The following is a 21,382-nucleotide window of genomic DNA, read 5'->3' as shown; positions in this document are numbered from 1 at the left end:
CTGGTAATTGTTTTCGAGGTTGTGATACTAAAGGCGATATGCTACACACTTTCTGGCAATGCCCCATGCTCTCAAGGTTCTGGTCTCGGGTGTATAGACTGCTCAGATCATTATTTAACAAACCAATAGCTAAAGATCCATGGTCTGCTCTCCTGCACTCCAGACTAGAAACACTCAATAAATCTCAAAACATCCTGGCTAACTTTATTTTTGTAGCAGCCTCTCAAGTAATAGCACGAGCATGGAGGACTCAGTTTGTTTCATTTGAAGAACTGAAAAGCAGAGTAACAAACTTTATGACCCAAGAGCAGATGGCTGGAGTACTGGAAGACAAGGTGGAGAGACATTATAAAATATGGAATCCTTGGCGCTTATATATAGGCTTGCCTCAAATAATTTAGGCAACCACTGCTTACCCTAATGCTCATTGCTTTCTTGCAATAGATAAGAGGCTAAAAGAGGGCCCCAGACATCCTCATCTCTTCTTTCTTCTTTCCCGCTTTTTTTTTTTTCCTACTTTCCTGTCTTCTTTCCTTCTACCTAGAAGGGACCTCTCCCCTTCAATCTATATCTGCGGGTTCAAGCGCCCGATTAAGTCATGTTAATTTTAAAAATTGATAGAAAACAGCACTTTGTCAGTTGATATAACTTTAGTGTAGTTGTGAGCCTTAGGCTAGACTATTGTGCTGGTTTACCAATGTATAATTTGTACGTCTATGTTCAGTTCATTCTGTGCTAAGCCTGCAACAGATGATATATTGTCGTGTAAAAATCTCAATAAAAAATTTTGAAAGAGAAAAGTAGTCAAAAACAGTTTTAAAAAGTTTGTTTGTAAACAAACAAAATGGCCACCAAAACAGGAAGTAGGTTGATGTACAGTATGTCCACACATAGAAAATACATCCATACACAATCAGGCTGTATACAGCCTTCCTTTTAAAACTCTAGAGATCATTTGTGTGTTACTTTCCCCCTGCAGCTCACTGAAGAGTTACAAGCTGATTGTTTGTTTACTCTTGCAGACAGCTCTGCCCGGTTGTCTGTAATTCTGCAGTATGTGACTCATCAGTATGTGAACAGAGGATTTATCCAGCTTGTAAAAGATAAGAGAGCAGAGAAAAGCTGGCTAATGTAAATAACACACACACAGGGGAGTGTGCATAGAGGGGGCATGCATAGCAAATCACACTGAAGAGTTGGCAGCCTTCCAGACACAGGATGACAAGTCTGACAGGGGAAAGATAAGATTTATTACAGAGATAGTGATAGTATAAAGTGCTGCAGTAAGCCAGAGCACATTATAATAGGTTTAGGAACTTGTAGGATGGTAGAAAACACAATGACATTTTTGTTACAGAGTCCCTTTAAAGACTGTCTCAGCCAAAAATCTTGAGATCCGACAATATCTTTAGCGGCGATGATCCCCGATCTAACCCCGAGAGCATAGTTTTCCTTTTCATCCTATCCACCAAAGCCACTCCGTTGTTACTCCTGCCACATTCACATAATGTACAGTCCTTGGCCCCGGACTGTCACCAGAGTGGTCAAGTATTGTTGCAGTTAACAATAAATGTTAGGGTGTATGTAGCTTTAGTGGAATATTATCTTCACAGCAGTAGAGCAGAGAGAGTAATGGTCATACTAAAAAAGTGAATTGCATATGGGCCTTTGTCTCTAGTCTGACTTCACTGGCTGCATGCGTGTTGCAGGTGTGTGACTCAAAAACAACTAAAGCCTAAAAGCTCAGCATGACATCCAGGCAAATGGCATTGTTTAACCTCTACCCGAGCGCCTCATGCCAATCGGCGGTGGGAAGGTGGTGCCGTCAGGATCGCCTAACGCCGATTGGCGTCAAGTCCTGGAGGCAGGGATTGGCAGGGATTAGAAACACAGAGTGGGGATCTGCGATCAGCCTGCCAGCTCTCTCAAAATTCTCATTTTTCGGCCATTATAGTTTTAAAATGATACATGCCTTCATAATTAACCACTTGAGGACTGCCCCCAGCCGATGGGCGGCGGCAAAGTCCGGGCCCAAACGACCGCAATACGCCCATCGGCGGGGGCGGCTGCGGGAGTGGCTATGCGGCGATCGCGTCATTCGTGACGCGATCAGCCGCCGGGGACTGGCTCCGCCCACCGTTCGCTGTAACCCGCCGGCCGTTCAGAAGCGCCGGCGGGTTACTAGCACCCGGATCGCCGCTGCACGCATGTATAATAGGCTTTGTAATGTATACAAAGCCTATTATACTGGCTGCCTCCTGCCCTGGTGGTCCCAGTGTCCGAGGGACCACCAGGGCAGGCTGCAGCCACCCTAGTCTGCACCCAAGCACACTGATTTTCCCCCCCCCCTGATCGCCCACAGCACCCCTCAGACCCCCCCCTGCCCACCCCCCAGACCACTGTTTGCACCCAGTCACCCCCCTAATCACCTATCAATCACTCCCTATCACTATCTGTCAACGCTATTTTTTTTTTTTTAGTCCCTAATCTGCCCCCTACTCCCTCCTGATCACCCCCCACCCCTCAGATTCTCCCCAGACCCCCCCCCCCCGTGTACTGTATGCATCTATCCCCCCTGATCACCTGTCAATCACCTGTCAATCACCCGTCAATCACCCGTCAATCACCCCCTGTTACTACCCATCAATCAGCCCCTAACCTGCCCCTTGCGGGCAATCTGATCACCCACCCACACCAATAGATCGCCCGCAGATCCGACACCAGATCACCTCCCAAGTGCAGTGTTTACATCTCTTCTCTCCTCTAAACACCCACTAATTACCCATCAATCACCCCCTATCACCACCTGTCACTGTTACCCATCAGATTAGACCCTAATCTGCCCCTTGCGGGCACCCAATCACCCGCCCACACGCTCAGATTGCCCTCAGACCCCCCCTTATCAATTCGCCAGTGCAATATTTACATCTGTTATTCCCTGTAATAACCCACTGATCACCTGTCAATCACCTATCAATCACCCCCTGTCACTGCCACCCATCAATCACCCCCTGTCACTGCCACCCATCAATCAGCCCCTAACCTGCCCCTTGCGGGCAATCTGATCACCCACCCACACCAATAGATCGCCCGCAGATCCGACATCAGATCACCTCCCAAGTGCACTGTTTACATCTCTTCTCTCCTTTAAACACCCACTAATTACCCATCAATCACCCCCTATCACCACCTGTCACTGTTACCCATCAGAATAGACCCTAATCTGCCCCTTGCGGGCACCCAATCACCCGCCCACACCTCAGAACGCCCTCAGACCCCAGCCCTGATCACCTCGCTAGTGCATTGCTTGCATCTATTTCCCCCCTCTAATCACACCTTGAGACACCCATCAATCACCTCCTGTCACCCCCTAGCACACCTACCCATCAGATCAGGCCCTAATTTGCCCCGTGTGGGCTCCTGATCACTCGGCCAAACCCTCAGATCCCCCTCAGACCCCCTTCCGATCACCTCCCCAGTGCATTGATTGCATCTATTTTCCCCTCTAACTGCACCCATCAATCACCTCCTGTCACCCCCCTAGCACTCCTATCCATCAGATCAGGCCCAAAACATCCTGTCATCTAAGAGGCCACCCTGCTTATGACCGGTTCCACAAAATTTGCCCCCTCATACACCACCTGTCATCAAAATTTGCAGATGCTTATACCCCTGAACAGTCATTTTGAGAAATTTGGTTTCCAGACTACTTACAGTTTTGGGCCTGTAAAATGCCAGGGCAGTATAGGAACCCCACAAGTGACCCCATTTTAGAAAGAAGACACCCCAAGGTATTCTGTTAGGTGTATGATGAGTTCATAGAAGATTGTGACAAAAAAAAAATCTTCTATGAACTCACCATACTCCTCACAGAATACCTTGGGGTGTCTTTCTAAAATGGGGTCACTTGTGGGGTTCCTATACTGCCCTGGCATTTTAGGGGCCCTAAACAGTGAGCAGTAGTCTAGAATCCAAATGCCTCAAAATGACCTGTGAATAGGACGTTAGGCCCCTTAGCGCACCTAGGTTGCAAAAAAGTGTCACACATGTGGTATCGCCGTACTCAGAAGAAGTAGTATATTGTGTTTTGGGGTGTATTTTTACACATACCCATGCTGGGTGGAAGAAATCTCTCTGTAAATGGACAATTGTGTGTAAAAAAAAAAATCAAACAATTGTCATTTACAGAGATATTTCTCCCACCCAGCATGGGTATGTGTAAAAAATACACCCCAAAACACAATATACTACTTCTTCTGAGTACGGCGATACCACATGTGTGACACTTTTTTGCACCCTAAGTGCGCTAAGGGGCCCAAAATCCAATGAGTACCTTTAAGATTTCACAGGTCATTTTGCGACATTTGGTTTCAAGACTACTCCTCACGGTTTAGGGCCCCTAAAATGCCAGGGCAGTATAGGAACCCCACAAATGACCCCATTTTAGAAAGAAGACACCCCAAGGTATTCCGTTAGGAGTATGGTGAGTTCATAGAAGATTTTATTTTTTGTCACAAGTTAGCGGAAAATGACACTTTGTGAAAAAAAACAATTAAAATCAATTTCCGCTAACTTGTGACAAAAAAAAAAAAAAAATCTTCTATGAACTCACCATCCTCCTAACGGAATACCTTGGGGTGTCTTCTTTCTAAAATGGGGTAATTTGTGGGGTTCCTATACTGTCCTGGCATTTTAGGGGCCCTAAACCGTGAGGAGTAGTCTTGAAACGAAATTTCTCAAAATGACCTGTGAAATCCTAAAGGTACTCATTGAACTTTGGGCCCCTTAGCGCAGTTAGGGTGCAAAAAAGTGCCACACATGTGGTATCGCCGTACTCAGGAGAAGTAGTATAATGTGTTTTGGGGTGTATTTTTCCACATACCCATGCTGAGTGGGAGAAATATCTCTATAAATAGACAATTGTGTGTAAAAAAAAATAAAACAATTGTCATTTACGGAGATATTTCTCCCACCCAGCATGGGTATGTGTAAAAATACACCCCAAAACACATTATACTACTTCTCCTGAGTACGGCAATACCGCATGTGTGGCACTTTTTTGCAGCCTAACTGCGCTAAGGGGCCCAAAGTCCAATGAGCATCTTTAGGCTTTACAGGGGTGCTTACAATTAGGCACCCCCCAAAATGCCAGGACAGTGAACACACCCCACAAATGACCCCATTTTGGAAAGTAGACACTTCAAGGTATTCAGAGAGGAGCATAGTGAGTCCGTGGCAGATTTAATTTTTTTTGTCGCAAGTTAGAAGAAATTAAAACTTTTTTTTTTGTTGTTGTCACAAAGTGTCATTTTCCACTAACTTGTGACAAAAAATAAAATCTTCTATGAACTCACCATGCCTCTCACTGAATACTTTGGGATGTCTTCTTTCCAAAATGGGGTCATTTGGGGGGTATTTGTACTATCCTGGAATTTTAGCCCCTCATGAAACCTGACAGGTGTGCAGAAAAGTCAGAGATGCTTGAAAATGGGAAAATTCACTTTTGGCACCATAGTTTGTAAACGCTATAACTTTTACCCAATCCAATAAATATACACTGAATGGTTTTTTTTTATCAAAGACATGTAGCAGAATAACTTTCGCGCTCAAATGTATAGGAAATTTTACTTTATTTGAAAAGTGTCAGCACAGCAAGTTACAAAAGTCATTTTTTTGCCAAAATTCATGTCTTTTTTGATGAATATAATAAAAACTAAAACTCGCAGCAGCAATCAAATAGCAGCAAAAGAAAGCTGTATTAGTGACAAGAAAAGGAGGTAAAATTCCTTTAGGTGGTAGGTTGTATGACCGAGCAATAAACCGTGAAAGCTGCAGTGGTCTGAATGGAGAAAAAGGCTCTGGTCCTTAAGGGGCGAAAAGACTGTGGTCCTTAAGTGGTTAAAACCCACGTACTGTATTTGCCTAATAGTCCCAGGTAATACACCATTTAAATTATGTCCCTATCACAATGTATGGCGACAATATTTTATTTGGAAATAAAATTGCCTTTCTTCCGTTTTGCATCCATCACTATTTACAATCTTATAATAAAAAAAAAAGAGAAAAATTATATTTCATCTTTACATGGATATTGAAAAATTTTAGACCTTTAGGTAAATATTTACGTTTTTTTAATTGTAATTTTTTAATTAATCATTTAACGGCAAACTAACGTATTAAAACGTCATGCTTTTGCCTGTTAATGGCAACATGACGATTTAATACGTCGCGCATTCCCGCCGCTGCTCCGCACGTGTTCGCGCCGCTACCGCCACCGTTTCCATCGGGTTCCCGTGCTGGGTGATTGGGGAAGAGGACCGAGCAGTTCTCTACCCAATCGCACTGCCTGGAGTGAATGGACGCGACCGCGAACAGCGGCCACCTCCATTCACAAAAACAGGAAACTGTAACAGTTTAATAAAGTGTAAAAAAAAAAAAAAAAAAAAAAAAAAAGTGATCACTTCCTATACGGGAGTGTTCACTAGCGCCATCTTGTGGCCAAAAAGTATATTACAAATACAAAGTACATACATATACAAGTACATACACACTATTAATAAAATTGATGAAATTACACTTCAACCCCCCCCCCCCAAAAAAAAAGAAAACACTTGTAAAAAAAAAAAAATCAGCTTCAAATAAATAAATAAATAGTTGCCTTAGGGACTCCGCTTTTTTAATCACAATTTTATAGGGGAAAATTTATTTTAATTTATTATATAGGGGCTTGTAATTCTGGCCAGAAGAAAAAAAAAAAAAACAGAACAGAAAAATAACACCTATATTTCAAAATAATATATTGTCGCCATACATTGTGATAGGGACATAATTTAAACGGTTTAATAATCGGGACAACTGGGCAAATAAAATATGTTTGTTTTACCCACAGGAGAATGTTTAATTTTAAAGTATAACAGCAAAAAAGTATGCGCTCAGGATACAAGGTTTACACTTGATGGTTCGCGTAATGAAAGTAGTGTGATACAATACAATAAATTGAAAGATAATATACGCGCCCTCTGTCTCAAAAACATAGGAGTATACAGTCCCAACCTAGTAACCGAAAAGTCCTCAGACAGGTTCCTCAGATTCAGCTGTAGTCCAGAATAACCGGCTCCTTAGTTCAGGACAATCATCTCAACATGTAAAGAATAAAGAAAGGCTCATAGCATAATACTGCTTTACATCCGGTCACTCCCTCACCAAGATGTTACCACCGTGTGTTGTTATAAGGGTCACCTTTCAATCACCTGTGCCAAGACACAACCCCCTATGTGCCCGCACTCACCCCAGCTTTCCTCCCAAATCTCCGGAGGCGGGATTGATCACACATGGGGGTACACACCAGAAAACTCCTTATTCCAGTCAAATGGCGAGATTTCCACTGTTACTGGCTGTCCCGGGCCGGGCTGCTCACACCTCCAACATTGACAAACACTAAAGAGAGTTTTAACAACACACGGTGGTAACATCTTGGTGAGGGAGTGACCGGATGTAAAGCAGTATTATGCTATGAGCCTTTCTTTATTCTTTACATGTTGAGATGATTGTCCTGAACTAAGGAGCCGGTTATTCTGGACTACAGCTGAATCTGAGGAACCTGTCTGAGGACTTTTCGGTTACTAGGTTGGGACTGTATACTCCTATGTTTTTGAGACAGAGGGCGCGTATATTATCTTTCAATTTAATTTTAAAGTATAATGGCTGAAAACTGAGAAATAATGATTTTTATTTTCATTTTTTTTGTTTTTTCCCATTAAAACGCATTTATAATAAACAAAATTCTTAGCAAAATGTACTACCCACAGAACGCCTAATTGGTGGCGAAAAAAACAAGGTATAGATCATTTTCTTGTGATTAGTAGTAATAAAGTTATTAGGGAATAAAAGGGAGGAGCACTGACAAGTGAAAATTGCTCTGGTCCGTTAGAGTAAAAACCCTTGGGGGTGAACTGGTTAAACATTTTGAGTATTTTGGGAGGGTGGGATGTAAATAGTAATTTTTTTATGTAAATATGTGTTTATTTTATTTAACATGTATATGTAGTTTTACTATTTGGCCACAAGATGACAACTATGAGTTTATTTACATTACATCACTCTAAGGGTAACATGTACGCTTAGAGGGACGTAGGGGGGGGCGTAAGAGGCAGAAAGAGCGAGGCTTTTGAGAGAAGCCGTTGCTTTTTCTGCCGGGGAAAGAGATCAATGATCGGACACCATGTCACGATTCAATTATCCCTGGGCTAATGAACCGCTGCCCAGGAGCGCGTATGCATGCGCGCAATCGGCCCCGGGAACGCACATGCGGCCTTTTGGACGTAGCCTCTACATCCAAAAGGCTTAAATGGTTAAAAAGATGGAGTGTATATATATATATTGACTTTGACTGGGGTATTGAGGCTACCCATTCTGGTAAAAGCAGCAGATTTCTGGCAGCACTACAGGACAATTACTTGACTCAAATGGTAACGGAACCAACTAGGGGGAATGCGTTACTGGATCTGATCATTTCGAATAGACCAGATAATGTATCAAATGTGCAGGTTCAAGAACATTTGGGAAATAGTGATCACAACATGATAACGTTTGATCTGGTGACTGATAGGCCACGGGGCAGCGGGACCACTAAAACTATGAATTTTAGAAAAGCAAAGTTCAATCAAATTAGGCAGGCACTAAGTTTGGTGAACTGGGATAATGTACTACAAGGGGAGGACACTGAAGGGAAATGGCAAGCTTTTAAACGTATTCTCAATCAATATTGTAGTATGTATATCCCATATGGAAACAAAATGTCTAGGAATAAAAAAAGGCCTCTATGGATGAATAGAAAGGTTAGAGATAAAATGAAGAGGAAAAAGAATGCCTATAAGGTCCTAAAACAGGAGGGGTCCGAGGCTGCACTCAGCAATTACAAGGAGTGCAATAAAAATTGTAAAAAAGAGATTAGGCTAGCAAAGATCGAAGCTGAAAATCAAATCGCTAGGGATATCAAATCTAACCCAAAAATGTTTTACAAGTACATCAACTCTAAAAAAAGAAAGGTTGACTGTATAGGACTCCTAAAGGATGAAGGTGGAAACTCAATGGTGGATGACCAAGGTAAGGCAGAGTTATTAAATGCTTTCTTTGCTTCTGTCTTTACAAAGGAAACAGCACTGTTGCAAATTACAGAGGCGGAAGAGTCTCAATCTTCTAACTGTAATATTAAATACTTAACGCAGGAAGAAGTAAAGGCAAGACTAAATAAATTAAAAATAGACAAGGCACCTGGCCCGGATGGCATGCATCCTCGGGTCCTAAGGGAATTAAGTTCAGTTATAGATAAACCCCTTTATCTTATCTTTTGTGACTCTCTTGCAACTGGCAGAGTCCCAGTGGATTGGCGTACAGCCCACGTTTTCCCATTATTTAAGAAGGGCAAAAAATCAGATCCAGGAAATTATAGACCTGTAAGCTTAACATCAGTTGTATGCAAACTATTTGAGGGGTTACTAAGAGATACTATACATGACTTCATAGTAGAAAATATTCTTATTTCTCAGCATCAACATGGGTTTACTAAAGACAGGTCCTGTTTGACTAACATGCTCAGCTTTTATGAGGTAGTGAATGCTAATATGGATATTGGGAATGCTGTAGATGTGATATACTTAGACTTTGCTAAGGCCTTCGACACTGTTCCCCACAAAAGTCTGGTGCAAAAGATGAGGATGCAAGGACTGGGGAAGAGTCTGTGTGCTTGGATAGGGAACTGGCTAATGGACAGAAAACAAAGAGTTGTGGTCAATGGATCATACTCAAAATGGGAGACTGTTAGCAGTGGGGTCCCACAGGGGTCTGTACTGGGTCCAGTGCTCTTCAATTTATTTATTAATGACCTAGTGGATACAGTAGTGAGCAATGTTGCTATTTTTGCAGATGATACAAAATTGTGCAGAATCATCAACTCTAAGGAAGATAGTGTTATATTGCAACAGGATCTGGATAGGATGGCTATATGGGCACATACATGGCAGATGAAATTCAATGTTGACAAATGTAAAGTCATGCATTTTGGTCGTACCAATGGTCTAACACCATACAAAATAAATGGGATACAGTTGGGGACATCAAACTTGGAGAAGGACTTAGGAGTACTCATCGACAACAAGTTAAATAATCGTACTCAATGCCAAGCCGCTGCAGCTAAAGCTAACAAAATTTTGGGATGCATTAAAAGGGAAATAAAAACTCGAGATGCTAGCATAATATTGCCCCTGTTTAACTCTCTAGTAAGGCCACATCTGGAATATGGAATTCAGTTCTGGGCACCACATTACAAAAAAGATATTGCAGTTCTAGAGCAGGTGCAGAGACGAGCAACAAAATTGATACGTGGGATGGAAGGTCTCACTTACCAAGAAAGGTTAGATAAACTGGGTTTATTTAGTCTAGAGAAAAGACGCCTTAGAGGAGATCTAATTAACATGTATAAATACATCAGAGGGCAATATAATAGCTTGGCGGATGAGCTTTTTGTCCCTAGGCCTTCTCAAAGGACTAGAGGACATGATCTGCGCATGGAGGAAAAACGTTTTAGCCATTTATTTAGGAAAGGGTTCTTTACAGTAAGAGTGATTAAGATGTGGAATGCATTGCCACAGGAAGTCGTTATGGCAAACTCTATACCTGCATTTAAAGGGGGCTTAGATGCTTTCCTTGCGTTGAATGACATCCATGGCTACAATTACTAGGTAATGCCAATGATGTTGATCCAGGGATTTTATCTGATTGCCATCTGGAGTCGGGAAGGAATTTTTACCTTGTAAGGGTTTTTTCGCCTTCCTCTGGATCAACAGGGATATGTGAGGGAGCAGGCTGGTGTTGTACTTTGTACTGGTTGAACTCGATGGACGTATGTCTTTTTTCAACCAAAGTAACTATGTAACTATATATATATATATATATATATATATATATATATATATATATATATATATATATATATTTTGGAGACCACCCTAAAATGTTCTTTTAGTGGCAAGAAGAGGAGGTAAAATTCACTTGGGTGCTAAGTTCTAAGGCTCCAGTAATCAATGACTTCAGTCACGCATGCGCACTGATCGTGTCATCACTAAGGAGGCCTTAGTGATGACACGATCAGTGTCACATCTGAGCGTTTTGCAAAAACGCTGAAGCGCTAGCGCTTTTTAAAGCGCTGGTGCCATAATGCCCTATGGGCCCGTTCTCACTTGGGCAATTTGCGACAATCCCCGGAGATTAACGCAAAATCGCCAAACGCAAATTTGTATCCTGCACCATTTTAGGTGATTTCCCGGCAATTGTGTTTAGTGCTGTAGAAGCGCTAATTGCGATCACGAAAAATCGCCAAGTGTATATGACGATTTTTTACGTTAAACGCCAAAGCAAAACGCTACCAAAAGCGCTAGCGTTTTGCAAGTGTGAATGGGGCCTAAGAGGATGATGGTGGACCTCGCGGGCTACGGGTGACTGGAGGAAGCTCCAGGTAAGTCCAAATTTAGTTTTTGTTCACCCAGGGTCCCTTTAAATACCTGAAAATATTAATAAGGGAGACAGAAGAAAATTTGAACTAAAAAAAAAGAAAACAAACAAACAAAAAACTAGTTTCACTTACCTGGGGCATCTACCAGCCCCCTGCAGTTAACCTGTGCCCTCGTAGTCACTCAAGGCTCCTCCGGTCCCCCGCTGCCAGCTAGCTTTGTTTTTGCAGACTCAGAGTAGGCGGGCGCCCCCTGGGTACCTTTGCAAGTGTTCCTGCTGGTGCAGGAAGCTATTGCGGATGTTAACACGTAACTTTACGTGTTGCCAGGTATCTTTACGTGTTGCCAGATCCGCGATAGCTTCCTGCACTAGCGGGAACACATGCAAAGGTAGGCGTGGCGGCACGCCAACTCCGAGTCGGCAAAAACGAAGCTAGCTGGAGGCGGGGGTGACTGTGAGGGCACAGAATGGCTGCAGGGGGCTGGTAGATGCCCCAGGTAAGTGAAACTTTTTTTTTTTTTTGGGTTAAGGTTCCCTTTAAAGTAAAGAACCAAATATTGAAAGGGTATGAATGGCTGATACTCAAAAAATTATAAACGAGTCAACAAGACTACTACAATACCACTTTAATTGGTGAAGTATATCTACGCCCCCCACAAGACTTTCTCTTAACCTTCTTGGCGGTAACTCTGAACGTAGTAAGCCACGCAGGAGGATTTCTCAGGCCCTGCTGGGCCGATTTGCATAATTTATTTTTTGCAACACGCAGCTAGCACTTTGCTAGCTGCGTGTGCACTCCGATCGCCGCCGCTCCGCGACGATTAGCCGCTGCGCCGCCTACCCCCGTTCCCGTTCTTGATCTAAGTCCCCGCAGCAATGATTACCGGCTTCCAGGAGAAGCTGCGCGATCATTGTGTAAAAAAAAAAAAAAGTTTCCCATCCACACTACACTTCCTGTAAGCGTACTTACTACGCTTACAGGACCATTCACAAAAAATTACTGTGGCCATCTTGTGGCCCGATAGTAAAACTACAGTCAACAACATTTTTATATACAAATACATATATTTTTACATTTTAAATTAACTCATTACTCCAATTGTTACCAATTTTTTTTTTGTAAAAAATAAAAAAATCACATTAAAAAAACCATAGTTACCTTAGGGACTGAACTCTTTAAATATTTATTTCAAGAGGGTATAACACTGTTATTTTATAAATGATGGGCCTGTAATTGGGGATGGACACAAAACTGAAAAAAATGCACCTTTATTTCCAAATAAAATATTGGCGCCAAACATCGTGACAGGGACATAATTTAAATGGTGTAATAACCAGGACAAATAAATTACATGGATTTTAATTATGGTGGCATGCATTATTTAAAAACTATAATGGCCGAAAACTGAAAAATATCGATTTTTTTCCCAAATGTCCTATTTTCCCATTAAAACACATTTAGAATAAAATAATTTTTGGCATAATGTCCCACCTAAAGAAAGCCTAATTGGTGGCGAAAAAACAAGATATAGTTCATTTCATTGTGATAAGTAATGATAAAGTTATAGGCGAATGAATGTAAGGAGAGCTGAAAGGTGAAAATTGCTCGGATGCTGAAGGGGTAAAACCCCTCAGTTGTGAAGTGGTTAAATATGTGGCAAAAAAACAAGATATAGATCATTTTGGTGTGATAAGTAGTGAAAATGTTCTTTGTGAATGAATGGGAGGAGTGCTGAAATGTGAAAAGTGCTTTGGCCCATAAGGAGAGAAAAACGAAGGCTCTGTTCACATCTAAAATCGAAATCATTTCGCAAATTTGTGCGCAATTTTTTTAGCGCCTAATCGCGCTTGCCTGAGTGCTGAGTTTTTTAAAGCGCTTTTCTTTTCTTTTTGTGAGCATTTTGAAAGTCGCCTGCGCTTGAAAAAAGGCCAAAAACGCCCTTAGTGTGAACAAGCCCTTAGTGGTGAAGTGGTTAAAGGAGACTATGGTGGTGTAAATTGTGGAGGAAAGAAAGGAATGTTAAATATTCAAGCCATTTTCCTGATGAGAACAGCTGGTCAGTAGGCAGAGCTTTATATTGGCAAAAGCAGTCATGTAGAGTGCAAGTGGACTTTAGGGGGCCACATTGTCAGTAGGAGTGAAGCACTATCTGCCTAGCCCTCCTCTGCTAGTATTTGCTCATATTGTTTTGTTGCAGTATTGCCACCCAAGAGGAACGTAAAGAAAAGACCAGAATTGCCTCAGAGGAACCAGTCAGTACAAGATCAAATATACATATCCAATTCAAGTATGCTTCCCCAAACTTTAATGAGGGCCTGCACCTCTGGTGTTCCCTAAAAAAAGATGCAATGGTTATATAGGGATGATATTAATGGTGGCGACTAATGATCCAATCTTTTTCATCCAATCTTACCATTTATATGCAATATAAGGGAACTGCCTAAATTATCCATTCAATAGATTCACCCAATTTACCCTTATACTTATACCCTAAAATATATATTTCACTTTGGCCAAATTGGATGAAACCGATTAGACCATTAGTGGCCACCTTTAGACTAATATATGGCAAGAAACAAGTCTGTCAGCAAGCATTTGCTGTTGTTAAAGATGAAATGCCCAAACTAAATCACTCCATCTTCCCTTATTTCAACAGCCAGCATTTGCAGCCTGTACTATACATTAATGCCCTGGGAGAGTGCAAAACGGCCAGGAAGTCCACTGAATTGAGACAAATGTTTGCCCCAGGACGGTCAATGGTTTCCACTTCCAGCTCAATAAGCATTTCTTACCTACTACGTGGATGCAAAGCACTCCAAAACAGATGTCACTGGTGCACTGGCCTTTTGGGGTGGGTGGGGGAAATATGTGGAATGGGCTGAACTGTAACCCAGTTACACAGAGCATCAATGGCTATGAAGTTTAAGGAAATCCAAAATTCGGATTTACCCAGGGGGTGTATTATTAAAGCAATAAGAAGACACATTTATATACACATACCTGATAGTGCTTCTCCTCGTAAAAGAACTTCTTCAATATTTGTCACCATGATTCTTTGCACATCCTGTAGTTCAGTGTTAATGGAGCCCAAGTTTCTTCTAGCTCGACTATCAATATAAGATTTCTTTGTTTTCTGAATGTAATTATCTACAAAATACAGCACAATGGATTACACGGATGAAGTACTGAAATGTACTAAGCAGGATTATTTACATTTGCCAACGTTGTGTAATGCTAGGTACACATCATACCATTTTCTGGCAGATTTACCTGCCAGATCGATTTACAACATGTCCAATAATAATTTCGATCGAGTTTTTCGATTTTTCATTTTTTTATCAATTTTTGTTCAGGTCTATGAAAGATCAAAGAAAGAAAGAAAGAATTTCAGATCGGACATGTTGGAAATAATAGTTCTTGTTGCGGCCAGAAGTAACCGTAGCGGGAAGACGTGGCAAGAAGAGGAGAGCCCAGCGACAGGAGTCTGCACGGGAACGGGGCTATGTAAGATTATACTGGGGCACTACCTGGCCATCTATACTGGAGCACCTATAGCTCGCTAACTACACTGGGGCACCACCTGCACCTGGCTAATCTATTCTGGGGCACCACCTGTACCTGGCTAATCTATACTGGAGCACCTATAGCTCTCTGCCTACACTATGGCATCTGTACCTGGCTACCTATACTGAGGCACATATAGCTTGCTACCTATACTGGGGGCACCTGTACCTTGCTAACCTATACTGTGGGCACCTATGGCTGGATACCCATACTGGGGGCACCTATTCTGGGGAACCTATACTTGGATACCTATATGGGGGTCACCTATACCTAGCTAGGACAGGAGGTCAGGAGGTGACACAGGGGGTCAAAAGAGGCACAGGGAGAACAGAGATAATACAGGGAGAGAAGGTGACACAGGGAGACAAATGAGGCACAAACTGAAGTGACACAGAGGGGGGAAAAAAAGGCATAGGGAGAACAGAGGGGGACAGAAGAGATTGGATTCGGGTTAAAAATGGACACGTTCCTTACCTCATTTGTTAACCAGGGACTACTTGTATTTTACTAGTATTTGGCTCTAGGTAATGTAATGGCCACCCCCACTTTTTCACCTTCGATAGGGCGTACATTTGCCTAGAAATGACTCACAAAGGGGTACACGTGCAAAACAGTTTGAGAACCATTGACCTAGGGGATCATTTTTCATCTTATCTACAAAATAAACTTTTTAGCACTTGACAAAAACAAACAAAAAATACCCCAAAAACGTATTTGTGTATTTCCTTGCTTATTGGGGGTTTAAAATATATTTTATAAGTTGTGAAAACTCAGGAGAAAAGTTAAAGTGGACCTGAACTCCTCTTGCACAGGACAGAAGGAAAGCCGAAAGCTGCGCAGGACAGAAGGAGGAGAGAAAAGCACCCGGTATGCTTACAGGGAGTTTAGCCTGTCTAATTCCCCATCAGCTGTGCCTATTCACTAAATCAAAAGTGGCCCTAAGTTATTGCACAGAAAGAAGGAAAACATAGAGAAATTTAACCTGTATGTATTTATAGAGTTTAGCATGTCTAATTCCCCCTCATCCGTGTCTAATCACAAATGCACCCTGTATGTATATAGAGTTTGACCTGTATAATTCCCGCTCATTTGTCTCTAATCACAAGTTGTAATTAGATCTCTCTCCATTGTCACCTGACTACCATGGCAGAGATAGCAGATAAGCTCACTTGAAAGCACAGGATGCTAACAATATAGCCGTTTGGTTTCCAACTGCTTCTGAGCAAAGTGCTTCTGCTGATCTGCCTTACGGTTACTGATTTTTACCTGGATTTTGACTACTCTCTGCCTGCCACCTGCACCGACCTCTGCCTGGATTTTGACTACTCTCTACCTGCCGCCCGCACAGACATCTGCCTGGATTTTGACTACTCTGCCTTATTTGTACAGTTTCACAATTTAAGTTTATTCATAAACTTAATTCAACAAATTTGTGTTCTAGTCTTATTTATATGCTGAACGTCTACCAGGCTTTTATTCTGTCATATTTTGGTGAGTTATGACTTAAAACGAACCTGAGGTGGGTTTCTGACATGAATATTAGGACACAGAGGCTGGTTCTGTATTCAGTGGCCAGCCTCTGTCCATATAGTGCACCCCCAGGCCCCCCCAGCGCTTTGCTGTCCCCCAATATAAAAACCTCCATGCTAGTGACATGCACCTTGTCTCCAATTGGCTTACAGAGGCGGGGAGGGAAGGGACGCAGGCGGGGAGCGGCGATATGCAGGAGGCGGGGGAGCGGTGGGTGAATGGCAGCACAAAGGTAAACAGCCAGCTAGCGACAAGGTGCATGCCGCTAGCGTGGCGGTTTTTATATCGGGGGACAGCAAAGCACAGGGGGGGCCAGGGGGCGCACTATACAGACACAGAGGCTGGTTAGAGTACCGCTTTTAACTCCTAATTCCAGACAGATAGGAGGGGGTTTCTTGACCTTTCTGCTTTTATTCAAAACGTTTTGTAAAAAAAACCCCATAGCATTACATTGGGAAGAGCTTTTCAAACCTCTAGCGTTTGGGCGCTAGAGGTTTCAAAAGCTCTTCCCAATGTAATGCTATGGGGTTTTTTTTTTGCACCAGGCCTAACTTAGAAGAAAAGCAGTAAGCTTTCGGCTATGAAGCCTTCGTCAGACTGATTTTTGATTTTTATTCAACACAAACACCTATAATGCTGGGAATACACGATGAGTTTTATTGGGCAGATTTACTGGCCAATTGAGTTTTGGATTGTTTTTCTGATCATTGCCATTCATTTCTATGACAAAATCAATCAGAAAAATCTAAATCAGATCGGGCCATCTATCTGCCCATTCCCCCCCAAAAAAAACTTATGGTGTATTCCCAGCATAAGTCAGTACATACAATGGCTTGCATAAGGAATCACCCCCTTTCACATTTTCTAGTGTTACCAATAAAATGTACTTCAGGCAATACACTTCACAAATAAGGGAATTGTAGGATAGGCTGGTGGGCTAGCAATGTAAAGGATGCTTGTGGGAAAGGCATGAAAATGAAAAATGCAGGAGAGGCAAGGAGGTATAAAATGAAAAATTTAGCTTGCAAGTTTATGCAACTCCAGATGAAACAGAATTAGCTGAAGCTGTACTAGGACTCTATATTTAGCTAATTTGATTTGGAAACTAAGGATTACATTTGACAGCCTCCGGCTATTATTATTGTGCTTTTATATAGTACTATCATCTTATCAGCGGATAAAGAAAAGTGGGATGCGAAAGTTTGGGCAACCTTGGTAATCGTCATGATTTTCCTGTATAAATTGTTGGTTGTTACGATAAAAAATGTCAGTTGAATATATCATATCGGAGACACACACAGTGATATTTGAGAAGTGAAATGAAGTTCAGTGGATTTACAGAAAGTTCCCAATAATTGTTTAAATAAAAGTAGGCAGGTGCATACATTTGGGCAATATTGTCATTTTATTGATTCCAAAACCTTTAGAACTAATTATCAGGGCTGTGGAGTCAGAGTTGGAGCAATTTTGGGTACCCAGAGTCAGAGTTGGAGTCCGTGGTTTCAGAAACTGAGGAGTCGGAGTCAGGAGTCAGAAGATTTTTGTACCAAATCCACAGCCCTGGTAAGTATTAGACTAAGGAGTCGGAGCTATTTTGGGTAGCTGGAGTCGGAGTCAATAGTTTTATATTCTGGAATCAGAGTTGGAGTCGGTAGTTTCATAAACGGAGGAGTCTGAGTTGGATGATTTTTGTACCAACTCCACAGCCCTGCTAATTGTTGGAACTCAAATTGGCTTGATAAGCTCAGTGACCCCTGACCTACATACACAGGTAAATCCAATTATGAGAAAGAGTATTTAAGGGGGTCAATTATAAGTTTCCCTCCTCTTTTCATTTTCTCTGAAGAGAAGAAACATGGGGGTCTCAAAACAACTCTCAAATTACATGAAGACAAAGATTGTTCACCATCATGGTTTAGGGAAAGGATACAGAAAGCTGTCTCAGAGATTTCAGCTGTGTTTCCAAAGTTAGGAACATATTGAGGAAATGGAAGACCACAGGCTCAGTTCAAGTTAAGTCTCGAAGTGGCAGACCAAGAAAATCTCAGATAAACAGAAGCGACGGATGGTGAGAACAGTCAGAGTCAACCCACAGACCAGCCCCAAAGACCTACAACATCATCTTACTGCAGATGGAGTCACTGTGCATAGTTTAACCATTCGGCACACTTTACACAAGGAGATGCTGTATGCGAGAGTGATACAGAGGAAGCCTTTTCTCCGCCCACAGTACAAACAGAGCCACTTGAGGTATGCTAAAGCACATTTGGACAAGCCAGCTTCATTTTGGAATAAGGTGCTGTGGACTGATGAAACTAAAATGGATTTATTTGGGCATAACAAGGGGTGTTATGCATGGAGGAACAACAACACGCATTCCAAGAAAAACACCTGCTACCTACAGTAAAATATGGTGGTGGTTCCATCATGCTGTGGGGCTGTGTGGCCAGTGCAGGGACTGGGAATCTTGTCAAAGTTAAAGGACACATGGATTCCACTCAGTATCAACAGATTCTGGAGACCAATGTCCAGGAATCAGAGACAAAGCTGAAGCTGTGCCAGGGCTGGATCTCTAAACAAGACAACGACCCTAAACACTGCTCAAAACCCATTAAGGCATTCATGTACAGGAACAAGTACAACATTCTGTAATGGCCATCTCCGTTCCAAGACCTGAATATAATTTGAAAATCTGTGGTGTTTGTTAAAGTGAGCTGTCCATACTCAGAAGCCATCAAATCTGAATGAACTAGAGATGGTTTTGTAAAGAGGAATGGTCCAAAATACCTTCAACCAGACTCATTGGAACCCACAGAAAGCGTTTAGAGGCTGTAATTTCTGCAAAAGGAGGAGGATCTACTAAATATTGATTTCATTTCTTTTTTTGTGGTGCCCAAATGTATGCATCTGCCTAATTTTATTGAAACAATTATTGAACACTTTCTGTAAATCCAATAAACTTCATCTCACTTTTCAAATATAACTGTGTGTGTCTCCTATATGATATATTTAACTGACATTTTTTAACGTAACAACCAACGATTTATACAGGAAAATCAGGACGATTAACAAGGATGCCCAAACTTTCGCATCCCACTGTATGTAGTTATGTCAATATTTGTCCCTCAGAGGGGTTCAGAAGCTAATCCCTACCATAGGCATATGTCCCTATTGAAGACTTAAGATGGCCTAAATTAAGAGCTAAAGTCGCTGATAAAATGTTTTTTAGTCAATTGTAAAATAATTGATCATATTATGGATTGTAATATCAATCCTTATTTAAGGCTAGTTCACAGAGCTCAGTTGTGATGCAGAGCAATTCTGCATGTCAACTCACTGCCCATACAATTCTATGGACCTGTTCACAGTACAGCATTGTAACAGATCTCATTATTCTAACTCTCTGTATGCAGGGTTTGTAATAAAGTCTATGTCCAGTCTCCATTGCAGTTCACACTCATAATGAGTGCATTATGCAACAGGCCACTGTGAATCCAGTCTTAGTATTTAATAATTAAAAAACAAATTGAGTGAGGTAGTGTATGGTCAGCTAAAGGCTAGTCAAGGCGGACTCAATTAACTTATCTATGTTAAAATGACAAATGTAACGAGAGGGATACAGAGGCTGCTATTTATTTCCTTTTAAACAATACCACTTGCCTGACAGCCCTGCTGGTCTAATTGGCCGCAGTAATGTCTGAATCACACCAGAAACAAGTATGCAGATAATCTTGTAAGATATGACAATAATGTCAGAAACACCTGATATGATGCATGCTTGTTCAGGGTCTAAGGCTAAAATTATTAGAGGCAGAGGATCAACAGGGTAGCCAGGCAACTGTATTGTTTAAAAGGAAATAAATATGGCAGCCTCCATATCCCTCTCATGGTTGTCCTTTTGGGGGAAAACTTGAGTACCTACAGGAAATCCACACAAGCATGGGAGAGAACTTACAAAACTCCATGCTGATAGTGTCCTGGCCTAGAATTGACCCAGAGATTCTGATGCTGCAAGATGAGAGAATGCTATCCCACTGAGGAATGGGGGTCTCTATCAGACATGTTATGTGCAGGTTCAAGGCAGTCATACACAAAATATTCAAGTTTCCCATTTTTCATTAAAATGATTGTTAAAGAGAACCCGAGGTGGGATTTAATTATGTTACTGGGGCACAGAGGCTGGTTGTGCACACTAAGACCAGCCTCCATTGCCCAATGGTATGCCTCCAGGACCCCACTGCGCGCCGCTATACCCCCCGCAGTGCTGGTGACACGCAGCGCGTCGCCAGCACGTTTACCAAAGCGCTGTCATTCAGCGCCGCTCCCCTGCATCGGAGCTACCCGCCCGCGTCACTTCCCTCCCATCAGCGGGAGGGAAGGGACACGGGCGGGTAGCACCGATGCGGAGGAGCGGCGCTGACAGACAGCGCTTAGGTAAACATTGTGCTGGCGACACGCTGTGTGTCGCTAGCACTGCGGGGGTATAGCGGCGCGCAGGGGGATCCTGGAGGCACACCATGGGGCAACGGAGGCTGGTCTTAGTGTGCACAACCAGCCTCTGTGCCCCAGTAACAATTAAAACCCACCTCGGGTTCTCTTTAAGAAAAATTACATTTTGACCACTCCTACTCACTTTCTCACTTTGCTTTAGTATATTTGCTGAATCTTGGAACTAGTGAAAATGTAAATATTCAGTTATCACTGTCAGTGTCCTAATTGTGTAGCCTTTTAGCTTATATTGTGCTTCTGTTGTTGGGTTTTTGTTCAGGGTTACTTTAA

The 21,382-nt window shown here is 42.2% G+C and overlaps 1 protein-coding gene across 1 annotated transcript in view; it reads right to left on the bottom strand.

Moving 5' to 3' along the window:
* Window positions 1-21,382, bottom strand: part of SEC22B (SEC22 homolog B, vesicle trafficking protein) — an 86,714-nt gene that overhangs the window by 8,071 nt on the left and 57,261 nt on the right. Inside the window, exon 4 of the mRNA XM_068242673.1 lies at window positions 14,510-14,656. Coding sequence (XP_068098774.1) covers window positions 14,510-14,656 — 147 coding nt within the window. The remainder of the gene's footprint in view (window positions 1-14,509; window positions 14,657-21,382) is intronic.

This window comes from Hyperolius riggenbachi, chromosome 6 (assembly GCF_040937935.1).
Source record: "Hyperolius riggenbachi isolate aHypRig1 chromosome 6, aHypRig1.pri, whole genome shotgun sequence".
Taxonomy (NCBI): domain Eukaryota; kingdom Metazoa; phylum Chordata; class Amphibia; order Anura; family Hyperoliidae; genus Hyperolius; species Hyperolius riggenbachi.
This window is presented reverse-complemented; position numbering and strand designations above follow the sequence as displayed.